At 42.5% G+C, this 13,733-nt stretch overlaps 1 protein-coding gene across 4 annotated transcripts in view; it reads left to right on the top strand.

Moving 5' to 3' along the window:
- Nucleotides 1–13,733, top strand: part of LOC121681596 (two pore calcium channel protein 2-like) — a 225,836-nt gene that overhangs the window by 141,174 nt on the left and 70,929 nt on the right. For 3 of the 4 annotated variants that reach the window (XR_006022199.1, XM_042061417.1, XM_042061416.1), the window contains exons 18-20: nucleotides 423–472; nucleotides 563–659; nucleotides 11,351–11,422. Coding sequence is in view for 3 of the 4 variants with exons in the window: in XM_042061417.1 (XP_041917351.1) it covers nucleotides 423–472; nucleotides 563–659; nucleotides 11,351–11,422 (219 nt within the window). In the remaining variant the exon portion in view is untranslated. The remainder of the gene's footprint in view (nucleotides 1–422; nucleotides 473–562; nucleotides 660–11,350; nucleotides 11,423–13,733) is intronic. The other variant, XM_042061418.1, reaches the window with a different exon arrangement.

Genomic DNA, 13,733 nt, shown 5'->3' on the forward strand with positions numbered 1-13,733 from the left:
CTTTTTATTCAGTTATTCATCATCTTCCGTCCTTGTGTAGCGCACCACTGTGCAGCCAAGCTTTAAGTCATACCCTAGTAGCCTAAATCGAGGTAATGTTTAATTATGCATGATGTATTTTGTTATTGAATTAGTAGGCTGGGATTCCTCTCGGCAACAATTATGTTTAAAGGTAGCTTCCTGCTTTTTCAGAAGGGGCGGCAGGCAGGCTAATGACAGAGTGATGTACAGTGGCAGAGCGACGCACAGTGGCTGAAAGTGGTACTAAAGTTTCACGCAGCTTCACGGCACGTAATGCGCGACTGAAGTGGCCATTTGAAAGTAATGCCCACTGTATGATGTAGAAAATATATTTTTTATCTTGGAGCATCTCTACACTCCAGTGAAAATTTAACAGTTTTTTTTTTCCGGTCATGTATTAGATGCTTCAGATTTCAATATTTGCCACATACAAGCTTCCATTTTTTCACCGGTAGGTGTTGCTTCTAAACATTTTGCGGAGTAATTCAATAATGTATTCCATTATTGAGATATCTTTGTTGATAGATTTGTTCTTCCATAGGAAAGAAAAGCATGGCCTCATGTCTCTGTGGGAGATGGTTCGTCTGATCAACATGCTTATTGTTTTCCGTTTTCTAAGGATAATTTCTGACATAAAGGTAAGCCATGACACACAATCATACTCAAACAAAATATTCATTACAAGAAATTTGATAGAGGGCTTCACTAATTGAACTAATGATTGGGAGTTATCAATCCAACTGCAAAAGCCATGCTCTTCCACCCCTGATCAATTAATGTTTGTTTGCACTGACTTGAATCAATCAGGGACAACATTTTTCAACATTTGCATGGCCATATACTATCAAAATTAATTGAAGATTGTACCAAAATTAATTGTAATGCGGGCATGGTGGAGAAGTGATAATATGGCCGCCTCACAATAAGTCTGCCTGAAGTCCATGTCACTTTGGATAGAAGCATCTGCTAAATACCAAACTTTATGTGTTCATAAAACATGCTTCAAAAGTGGCAAATGTTTGCCCAGTGTAGCTTTAAAGCTGTTACGCTCATTTTCCACCTCTCCTCGAGTTAAACAATTGATTTTACCTTTCTCCAGTTCATCCAGCCGTTCTGTGAGTCTGGCGATACCACTTTCAGCTCCAGCCTAGCATAGTTCATTGAATCGGATCCGTTCGATTTCAAACTTGGCAGGTGTCTTGCTACGGGCACGAGTGCAGTGCCAAGTTTGACGTTGTTTGGATAAGTAATGCAAAAGATATCTAAGTATATGGGTAAAAGAAGCACATGTTGGCTTTCTCCGGTCTACTGTAGCCACTCCCCCTCTCACACAGCACACCGCAGGACAAGAGACAGAGAGGGTAAGTGGAGTTTTGGCAGTGCTTAATCACAGAACGGATCAAGATGCAAGATGTTTGGATGATTATCATCTCTGATCTCAACAGTAAAGACTCCTTGTATGCAGTTTGCTTGCATAAAATGTTTCCGCGTATTTTGCAACAACACGCCAACAAACACGGGTATGCAGTGGCTATTTAAAATGACATAAAAATTATGTGCAATTCACTGACACTTTGAATAGCCCATGCTTCTTTGGATTTGAGACTTTGAATAAACAAATGACAATTCTGACTGCAAGGTCCCAAATTGCAAAGAGCAATAGGCTAATGGTCCCAAATTTAAGGACATTTCAGAATATCACACATCTACAGACAACAATCAGTTGCAGACAGAGCGAGATGTCACTTATGCTGCATAAAAACTGTTTTTAAATTATCTATATCATTAAGTTATTCAATAGGCAAAACATATAGCCTTAAATCAAAGTTATATAATTATAGGCTTAACGTAAAACTTCCACTAAAAGCCAAGTCCAAAATAGATGCCTGTCTCTTTTACATGCCTGGTGTTGCTACAAGTTTGGATAAATAAAGGCTGGTCTCAAATAAAGGCCTGGTCTGTTTTTTAGTTTCGGGTTGCATTTAATCTCCTAAAATCCGCTATGTCACCTGTTTAAACCAGTTCTATGATGCAGATTGTGCTAGCGTTATCATTAGATGACATTAATAAAGACCGCAGTTCCAAATTGTTTAAACTTTTTTCGATATGAACTATGCCTATGCTATGTCCGACTCCGCATCTCTCTCTGCATCTAAGATGACACCGAGGCTTGTTACTTTTGGTTTGACCTGGTGCGCCAAGTTCCCCAGATTACTAAGAACAATGTCTCGCTTTAGTTTTGGTCCAACTAAAAGTACCTCTGTTTTGTCATCATTTAGTTTCAAATTTTTTTTGCTCATCCACTGATTAATGGAAGTTAGGCATGCAGTGAGGGAGCAAAGGCCATCTGGGTTAGTTGGCTCCACAGAAATATACAATTGGGTATCATCTGCGTAGCTATGGAAGTTTACATTATGCTGACTTATGACGTTTCCCAACGGAAGCATATATAGGGAAAATAGCAGGGGACCAAGGCAGCTCCCCTGGGCCACACCAAAAGGCAAGTCATGTTTTTCAGACACATGATCTCCTAGACAGATATAAAAATATCTGCCAGTAATGTAGGTTTGAAACCAGTTTAGAGCATTATCAGAGAGACCCACCCACTTCACAAGGTGGTGAATTAGGATGCTATGATCAATGGTGTCAAATGCCGCACTCAAATCCAGAAGAATAAGGATTGAGACTTTGTTTGAGTCAGTAGCCAGTCTAAGATCATTGACTATTTTTACTAGAGCCGTTTCTGTGCTGTGATTTGATCTAAAACCTGATTGGAATTTTTCAAGGATACTGTTTTCGTGGAGGAAGGTATTTAACTGATTACAAACGACTTTTTCAAGTAATTTGCTCAGGAACGGCGGTTTTAAAAGCAGTTGGAAGCAGTTGGAAATATACCTGTTTCTAATGAGGTATTTATTACCTTGAGAATAAAGGGAGCTAAGCTATCATATACATTTTTGAGGAATCTAGTAGGGATTGGATCCAAAACACATGTTGAGGAGCCGGTTTGAGTTATAATTTTACCAAGCTCAGATTGAGTAATAGTGCTAAAGAACCTTAATTTTGGGGGGCTGTTTTTGGGTGTACTATCAAACATATTTCTTGTGTTACCAATAGCTTCCCTTATAGAAATGACTTTGTTTTTGAAGAAGTCTGCGAAATTCTTCGCATCTTAGAGAGGATGCCTGACTGAGTGTATCAAAAGGTGTTTGATGCAATAGCCTATCAATGGTGGAGAACAACACCCTAGAGTTTCCACTGTTTTCAGCAGAGAAGTGGTTCCTTCTCTCATTCCGAATAGCTCTATTATAATTTGATATTCTTTCTTTTAGAATGGCACGGTGAACCTGTAACTTAGTTTTTCACCATGTTCTCTCAGCTTTTCTACATTATCTTTTTAGATCATGAATATTTACGTTCATCCAAGGTGTCAGTTTGCTACAGGGCCTTTTTTTAGTCTTTAAGGGTGCCACTCTGTCAAGCAGGGTGCCTAATTCATGATTGAGAGCCTCTACCATTTGATCAATGGGATGATGTAAAATATCTAAATTTATGGAGTCTATAAGAGCTATGAACTGCTGTTCTGCTCTAATGTCCAAGAGTCATGATTTGATTGCAATTTCGGGATGAATTTTTGGAGTATGTATTACTATATTAAAAGATACACAATAATGATTAAAAGACATATTTATATCATTTACTGATAAGTCTGTGACTTCTATCCCTCTAGAAATGACTAGATTGAGGGTGTTGCCAAGGTTGTGGGTGGGTCCTGTAACATGCTGCTTTAGCTCTAAACTGTCCAACACATTAAGGAACTTACTGGCTTTAGCATCAGTTGTCTTATTAACATGAATATTAAAGTCACCATTTACAATTATCCGATCATAGCTAGTGATGATGAGCGACATAAGTTCAGAAAACTGGTCGAGAAAGCCAGTCCATAGTTTAGGAGGGCGGTATAAGGTTAATAGAAGTACAGCTGGGTCAGCCTTCAGAGTGAGGGCAATATACTCAAAGGAAGCGAATTTGCCAAAGTTGACTCTAGTGCAGCTATATTTTTTTGAGAGAATGGAGGCAATTCCACCACCTCGTTTGCCTTGTCTAATTGAGTAGAATAAATTATAATTTGGGGGACAGGTTTCAACAAGAACAGCTTCGCTGTCTGAAGTCAGCCAGGTTTCAACAAGAAACCAAAAATCCAACTAATTACTAATAAAATCATTGATTGCAAAGGTTTTGGTAGTAAGTGCACCTATATTTAGTAAGCCCATGTTAGCTGAAAATGCCTCTGGCTTTTGAGGAATATGCTGAGGTATGGAAAGAATATTTGTTAGGTTTCTAGTTTTAAATTTGTCTTTTGTTTTTACTATACGTTGGGTAGAAATCATCAACGAATAGAACTATAAGCATAAGTCATGCTATTGCATGAAGCAGCTTGATCTATGGTAGTAGTATTGTATGTTACCTTGCAGAAAACATTCTCAGACCCATCCACATGTATAATGCCATTCGAATCAATACCTGGGGGGCGTGAATCTGTAATATTTTCTACAGAATGTCAATGCCTCAGTGTGGACGCTATGTTGTCAGAGAGTAGCCTGGCTCCATGTTGGTTTGGGTGGAGACCATCACGCATCAGCATACTGGGCCTCTCCTAGAACAAGCCCCAGTTGTTGACATAGGGGATGCTTAGGGAAGCGCAGTAGCGTTTGAGCCAGGTGTGGAGATCGAACAGTCTGGACCATCTCTCAGCACCTTTTCTGTAGGTAGGGAGAGGCCCAGAGATGACAAAGCGTTTTTCTGTGCCCATCAGGGTGGTGATGAGAGTTTTGTAGTTTTCCTGCAGTGCTACTGACTGCTTATCTCTAGTAGTAGACCTGGGAGGGACCGCTACATGATGGGGGAATGCAGAGGTCTCTAACCATGGAACTGCCGATGACCAGGGTGGAGGTTGATGAGGTCCGGGGAGGAGGGGGTCGGGGGGGGGGCGCCGACATTTTGAGGAGGGACCAGGATGGTTGTCTTGGGGCAGGAGGGGCTCCTCATCCTCGGTCAGAATGGCGTAGCGATTTTCCAGTCGTATAGGTTGGGCTGGGCCTGAGTGCCGTCCGGACCGTCTGCCGTGCTTGTGATGCTTGCTTCTACGCCATGAGCGGCTGGTGTGGAGTGGAGCTGGCCAGCAGAGCAGGCTTGGTTCTCAGCAGAGGCCGGGGAGAGGCAACAGGGACAGAAGTTGCATTAGTGCATGGCATGGTTAAAGTATTGGAGGGCAGAGTGAAATCAGGGCATCTGGCATTAGTGTGTGTAAGAGAGGTACTTACAGAGAGAATGGTGTCGAGGAACTGTTCATCCTTCTCAATCTGATGGAGGGTCGCTATTCTGGCTTCGAGTTCCACTATCTTTTTGCTGAGAAGGACGCATGAGTCGCAGCCTGGTGCACAGCTGAGGGGAGGCATTGTGTCGCGGCGACGGCTTGTCGGTGTCAGCTTTCTTTTAAACGTTTGTTTGCTAGTTTGCTAGTTGGCTAGCAACAACGATATCATGCAGTTCCTTGATAACTTGAACACAGGTAGCGGGTGAGTAATCTGAGAAAATCTCACTTTTATATTGAGTCACTAGTTTTGAGAGACGTTAGAAGGATTTTGATGCTTTCTTCTTCCAGATAGCGTTTCCTTGGCCCGGTATTATTTGCAGCCCTTGATGCTGGCTTAACGTTTCACGTTAACGTTTGACAGAAAATTTTGGCGATCAAGGTTATAGAGTCCGATAATCCAAAGCCTCAAGCAACAACAGTTTATACAACAGTTTGTTCAGTAGCCAGTAAATCCATTTTGTACTATCAAAAGCAACCTTAACCTGTTGAGGAGTGAGAGTGAATTATTTTCCTGGCTCCTTCTAGAATTCTACGCGAACATTCTATAGTTTCAGTGTTCTTAAAATTGTTTAATGGCAGAAAAGTCCCTGAGGGTAATTGTTGCGTCATGTTATAGAACCTTTTTCGAAAATGATCTAATCACATATTTGTGATCGTACTCCCAGGGGCCCTGCTGCATCTGATCACATATTGTTGTGATCGTACTCCTCAACAGGTTAACTTTCGTTGGCCTTTCGAATGTCTTACTTTCACTTTCATGTCATTCACTTAAACTTTCCTACTTCCTAGATTTGACCAATCAATCTAGCAAGTAGGAAAGTATTGCTCTGCCATGGGATGGTATGGACTTACGAACTGAAATAGCAAGGAGAACATAGCCTACGCACAAGTAGTTTGAGTAGAACTACTGATCTTCATTATCTCCCTGCTTGTTGACATCTTTTTAACATCTTATTGTTCTTCTTAAGTTTTTTAAGTGTGCTTGCAAAGCAGCACACTAATTGTTCTTCTTAAGTTTTCTTATTATTATTATTCCTGTAAGCCCGATTTTGGGCCAGCTCCTGCTCCTAGACCTTTTGAGATATCACCACCGATCCAACTCTGGGACGTCCGGCCGGAATCGGTGTAGTGTGGAAATTGAAAATGACGTCACTGACCCTCGTCATTCTTCCGCCATATTGGATTGAATAGGAAGCTAAACTAAAGTTTCACAGGTCACAAATTTGGTCAGAACTTCACGAAACTTGACGTACATGATCCTTGGACCAAGCCTCACAAAAGTTACAGAAAAGATTTTTGATTTTCAGAAGTGTTTGCCCGTCACAGCCAAACGAAATCGGCGGCGAATCTCCGAAACAGGAAGTCGTCCATATCACAGTAACACTGTCACATATCGATACCAAATTTTGTATATGAACTGGGGACTCCAGTGTGAGGGTGCATAAGCTAAAAAAAAAAAAAGAAATATTCCAAAAGTTTCCATCATTTGGCAAACCACCCACAGGTATTTGGTAACCCTCACCATTCACCTTTGCACCATTCACCTTCTATCACAATGCCTTCCAAGTATGCTCAATGTCTCCGGGCAACCTTGCCCAATCGTGAAATCCTTGCTCTGCCATGTTTTCACATTGACGGTATTCAAATTAAATTTTTCATTATTGTTAAATATCATGATGGGAGAGTATTATTAAAAATGTTACAAGTATGCAAATGCATATGTTTACGGGCATTTAGGTTTTACTGTGTTGTTTTGTTGTAAAGACATGCAAGGCATTCTGGGCCATAATGAACAGTGGTCGGCAGCACTCCATAGGCTACGTATTAATATGAATAGGTGTTTCTGTAAACCTAGGGACAATAAACAGCTATCTCTGTTACAAAAACGAGCTGGTAATCGCTCATTGAAGAGGGAACTATGATAAAAAGATTGTTTTCCTAAAAGCATGGAGTTGACGAAAGAATAAACAAGCAATGTCACGTTAATGTTAAATAGCCTAGAACGACATCTGAACACTAGGTGGCAACGTTGTATTACATTTCACTAGTGTAGCCTACTTGAAATACGGTGTGAGATTCACAAGTAAGGAAGGTGCAAATATTATGTAATTTATCATGGGAAATTATTGGAAATGTTATTTCTTGTTTATTCTAATTGCAAACCACACACATCCATTTGGAATCACACGCACACATTTAATACTGAAAGACTATCATTTCGTTTATTTGATGTTGCCTAGCAACACAGCCTTCAGAGCAAAGATTCTAGAACAGGGCTTCAGAGAGACACGTTTTGAGTTTGTGGCCAAGAACCTAAAATATCGGTTTCCATGTGCTGGATGGTGTGAGTTAGGGGTGTGAATCTCTCATGTAAAAGACAATACGATTCGCATCTAGATACATGGGCACGATTCGATAAAAGAAAAGATACATGTTTATAAAAAACAATTCAGTACGATTCGATGCGATGCGATGCGATTCGATGCAATTCGATGCAGTTCAAGAATGGAAAGCATTCTGAAAGATTTTTTATAATTTGCTCAAGGTGCACATTCATTTTATATGATCAATTATCATGGTCATGGTTGTCAATTAGGCAACAAAATGTGTGAATATGATTATCTAAACTGAGGTTTGTTTCATATACTGTATTGAAATGAAAAAAGAATAGTCTACATTTCAGTCAAGCACAGCAGCCAAATACAACATAAAAATACATTTTTATAGACTTTACAGATTTTATAGAGTTATATCTGATTGTTTTCATGGAGCTGTAGCCTTGTTGAGGTAAGACAATACCGAAATAAAATAAAACAGTGGACTCAACAAGACACTCTTGGCCTTTTCTCATATAGGCCTAGCCTACCCTACAAGAATAAAATAGGCCTCCAAATCAATGAACTCTCTGGGCTTATTTTGTTCCAACAGTAGACCTAATGCAGAAACCTAAAATGCCACAAGTCTGAGTGAATATGAACAAAATCATTGGCTAATAATTTATGCATAGTTTTAGCAGCAAGGGCCAAATTATTATTTAACATTAAGGAAATCCCTTCATCAAAGGTAAGGCTACTCTACAGACTATCGTTAATGCTATAAGTGCTTAATTTTGCGCTGGATTTCGAAAAACAAAAGCCGACCGAGTGCAAGTTGTCACATGGTTAGGTTGCAATAGATGTATGGGTAATGAGGTCATTTGACAACTTTGGGCAATGAATGTAACCAAAAACGAACTGCATTACCCACAATTCCGTGCCAAGTGGGATGAACGCGCTGCTTGGAACGTAAATGAGTCTGAGCGAGCAGAAAAGGTTGTGCACCGATTCATAACAAGTAAATCGATATAACGACCGGTTCATTTCAGTTTTTTTCCGATACGGGGCTTCACGTATCGATGTAGCTGTATCTTACACGTTAAAAATGGATACCGATACGTATCGGTTAATCTTTACACCCCTAGTGTGAGTCCTTTATGAAAGTAAGTGTTTTATACAGTTAACGTTACAGACATAATGAGTCATGTTGAATGGGGGGTTTTTCCTGCCATTAATAAAATTAAAATGAAAACAGTGAAATTAAAATGAAAAACTTGTTTTGCCATTTAATTTTCAAAGTGTCAGTGCAATTATCCTGCCAAATTTAAAAATAAAATGAAATATATACATTTGCCTTTTAATTTTCCTGATAAACACGATACATTTGTGACAAAAATAAAAATAAATTGAAAACGTCTATTTGCCATTTCATTTTCATTACCATCCTGGTATATTACTGCCAAAAATGAATGTCGACATGTTTCTAATTTAAACTGAGTGATTAATGCTGGTATTGTCATTGCCATCAGCCAAAACCTAAACCTATTGCAAGCATATAAAACAGTAAACTTAAGCAGACCAATATGAGTCATTATTTGTGTTAAATATCTATGTGTTAGAAAAAAATATATAGCCTGGACAAATATCTGGGTATCCCATAGGTTATCAACTGTCTCGTGGCTTAACGGCAGTGCATTGGTGCACTGCGCGCTCGGCCGAAGTTCGCATCCTATCTCTTCTTTTCATCTCTGAGTAAGAGTAGGCCTACGAGACACAACAATAGGTTTTGACCATACATATTTATGTATATAGTTACTCTACATCGAGAGACCATAGGTACAATACATCAGTCAAAAACAATTGAATCTACGTGTCACACTAGTTCACCTGCAGGTAGCGAGAAGCAAGAGGACAATCTCACATCATAAGAAAATCGAACCTACAACGTTGGGATAATAAGTCATCTGCTTTAGCCACTACACCATTTAACACTGCTGTTGTTAGGGACTGTGAATATTATAATACTAAAAGCAAGGCGATACTTTAACATAAATAGCAAGAATGAGCCCATTCTTTATTGTGTTTACATGTGATGAATCAGATTTTAGTGTGCAAAATAGCCTACATTTAATGGTCATAATAATGTGATGAAAAGCGGACAAAAATGCAATCAAGTTATTAAACGAGACGTTGCCAGAATAGTTTGACATTATCTTTGCTAAGTGAAGGCTATATTTTATTAGGCCTATGAGGTAAAAAGCAGAGAAAGCAACATGTGGTTTAGTCTGTAGCCTACTGCATCAAAATCTAAGCCTACACATTTCCTCTCTTTCTTAATCGACTTCTTTCTTATCTTCAAACGTGTTCTTGACACCGCGAGAAATTATTGCATGGTGCAACAATCTAATCTTAAAATAATTACAATTATGTATGTCTCTGTGTAGTATATAACCTACTTGGGATGCTTACATGCAGATGTCAAAGTGTTTCTATTTTCGTATTGATGTGAATTAATGTGTAGATCCGAAGTTTAAATGGTAGGCCTATAGCTGTGACATGCAGTCACCTGACATCACCGTCAAATCAGAGGATATTTCAGAACTATTAACGTGGACAGCTCCCCTTAAGAGCATCTTAAGAGCAGTGCATGCGCGTTCACGCTACGAGCATGTTCGGGAAACAGTCGGAAAAACCAAACGAACGATCGTAAGATGAATCGTAGAAAACCCTCTTAAGAGCGTGTCTCCGTCGTTATCGGGGAAGTGCACCATGCAATAATTTTCCGCGGTGCCACTTAAGAACACGTTTGAAGATAAGAAAGAAGTCGAGTAAAAAAGAGAGGAAATGTGTACACTTAGATTTTGATGCAGTAGGCTACAGACTAAACCACATGTTGCTTTCTCTGCTTTTTACCTCATAGGCCTAATAAAATATTCACTTAGCAAAGATAATGTCAAACTATTCTGGCAACGTCTCGTTTCATAACATGATTGCATTTTTGTCCGCTTTTCATCACATTATTATGACCATTAAATGTAGGCTATTTTGCACGCTGAAATCTGATTCATCACAGGTAAACACAATAAAGAATGGGAACGTAAATTGGATTATGTATTCTAAGTTCTAATTCCTCTGTATGTCCTGTTGGTGACCTCAATGAGAAGTACTGTTAAGACGCTCTTAGCCGGTAACGAGTACTCTGGAGCACTCGTAGATCTACGAGTGTTTTCACGATGCTCTTAAGCTACGATGGTTTCGGGAAACAGTCGGCAAATCTTAAGACGTTCGTAAGAGGGACTTTACGACGCTCTTAGGCTTAAGATGCTTTCGGGGAAGTGGGCCCTGATCGGTCTCAGGTGTGTTGGGATATCGTGTGTTTGAGGGGTGGAGTTTCCCCGTGTATCGTGTGTTTGAGGGGTGGAGTTTCCCCGTGTAGCGTGTGTTTGAGGGGTGGAGTTTCCCGTGACTGCAGCCATCTCAGGGGAATGTAGCGCCCCTCCAGAACGCAGCCTCTCGTGACATCACACTATATATATATATATGTGTGGACTAAGCTATAGAACTGCTCTGTAATCTCCTACCATTTTTATCTGTAACATTATATTTATTAGATCCATCACAATGTTTTTTTTTACAGTTAATGGCTTTGGTGGCAAGTACTTTAGTTGACTTGGTGAAAAATCTACGGGCTTTTGCAGGAATCCTTGTGGTGAGTAAATTGAATTGTCCTATTTCCATGTTTTGACAGGTTATCTTCCTTAATTAGAACTACAGAAAAAAGATTAAGTATGACCAATAATTATTGGTTGATTATAATGTAATGATCTGAGCCTAGCTGTTCATGACTGTGCTCCCATGATGCTGTTCGGTTGATGTGTTATGTTGAATGTTAATGTTAACCATGCAAGTTACCAATGTTGTGCGTCCTGGCTGTCGTGTTTATGTTTATAGTTGATTACAGTGTTCATAACCGGGTCTAACTAGTGTGTGTTGTAGATACAGCCTCACATAGATGTTTAGTGCTGGAGCATAAGGGCCAGGTCTGGCCCGGCATTATGCGTTCGTGTTTTGGTGCGTAACCAATAAAGACCATTCTAAGACAGCTGTGCAGTTTGTTACATTGGTGTCAGAAGTGGGATGCCGACCCCTACTGGACGGGAGGAGGAAGTTGCGACCGATACCCCGGCGATGATGAGTTTCCTGCCAAGACGGCTCTTCGACAGTGCGCTCGCCCATGGCCACCTGCTGGGCCCAGCAGACGGAGCTAGAGTCTACCCAACGTACAGCTAGAGTCTACATGAAGACATGGCACTGGAAGCGTTTGTGCGAGGCATCCACCCGGAGCGGCTGAGAGAACACCTTCGCCTGAGCGCCCCCAGCTCGCTGGCCGTGGCACTCGCGGAGGCCGAACGGGTGGAAAACATCTTCCACACAACGGAGTCGAGGTCGAGTCGAGTCGACGCCAGACATCGATGGAGGAAGACAGGGAGGAGTTGGAGACGACGCGACAGACCACAGCACAGCCACCACAACGCCGCCCACGCAAGTGGAAGAGGCCGGCCAGCGGAGACGGATGCTACCGGTGTGGCGAACTGGGTCACATCGCGAGGTACTGTCCCGCCACAGCACCCCTCATGCGCGCACCCCAGTCAAACTAGAGGGGGGTGGCACGGCGGGAGGGATGCCACCTTCAAGTTTCACTACCTCCCTGGCTATGGACTGCATACGACTGGGCCGGCTCGGCCAAACAAGAGGACTCTATGTGGACTGTACGCTAGACGGGACTCAGTGTCGTGCCTTGATCGATACTGGCTCCACCATCTCGCTGGTGCGCCCCGGTCTCTTACCCGGCACGCTGGTAGCCAGACCCAGAGGCTGGGAAGAGACAAAAACACGCATCACAACAGTTACCGGAGAGCGAACAGAACTGTATGGACAAAAAGTGGTGTGCGTGTGCATCAATGGTGAGACGGTGAGCCGCCGGCTTTGGTTGGCTAGCATTCAGGATGATTGCATTCTCGGCCTGGACGTGCTAGAGAAATGGGGGGCTGTGGTGGACATTTCGCAGGAAGAAAACTCGCAAAGAGTGCTCGCCATCCAGGACTCCGCCCCTGCCCACACAAGCCCGCGAAACTCAAGCCCGCGAAAACAACAGGTCTCATCCAGGTCCGCTTGCTGAGTCTCCGCCCCTCCCCACACAAGCCCGCGAAACTCAAGCCCGCGAAAACAACAGGTCTCATCCAGGTCCGCTCGCTGAGGCCGCCACTGCTCAGCTCACGCCCACCATTGAGGAGCCAAGCAAGCGGGTTGAGCAAACACCACTCTCCGCTCAGAGAGCGCGGCCCTCTGAGAGACAAGGCAAGCCGTAAATGAACTCTGCACTCGTAGCTGTGAGGGGCTGAGTGAAGCACAGGGCAGCCAGGTGCGGAGACTACTAGCAGCGTACACCGACATCTTCGCCGCAAGAGATGAGGACTGCACCCGAACGAGCCTGGTCCAACACGATATCGACACCGGAAATGCCCGGCCCATTCGACTTCAGCCTCATCGCTTACCGTTCGCCAAACGACAAGCAGCTGAAGAAAAGATCAAGGAAATGGCCGCGGCAGGAGTGATAGAGCCAAGCAGTAGTCCCTGGGCTGCGCTGGCTGTACTCGTCTGGAAGAAGGACGGCTCGTGGCGGTTCTGTGTTGACTACAGGCGCCTCAACCAGGTAACCCGGAAAGACTCCTACCCGCTCCCCCGCATTGGCGATACGCTGGACAGCATTGCCGGCTCCTGCTGGTTTAGCTCGCTGGACTTACGCAGTGGCTACTGGCAGATTGAGTTAGCCCCGGAAGCTCGGCCGAAGACAGCGTTTACCATCGGGCAAGGGCTGTGGCAGTTCCGGGTACTTCCGTTCGGCCTATGCAACGGGCCAGCGAACTTTGAGCGGCTGATGGAGCGTGTCCTGGCAGGCATTCCACGAACATGCTGCGTGGTTTACCTGGACGACATCCTGTGTCATGCAACAGACTTCA

The sequence above is a fragment of the Alosa sapidissima genome, chromosome 14, assembly GCF_018492685.1.
Source record: "Alosa sapidissima isolate fAloSap1 chromosome 14, fAloSap1.pri, whole genome shotgun sequence".
Lineage (NCBI taxonomy): Eukaryota > Metazoa > Chordata > Actinopteri > Clupeiformes > Clupeidae > Alosa > Alosa sapidissima.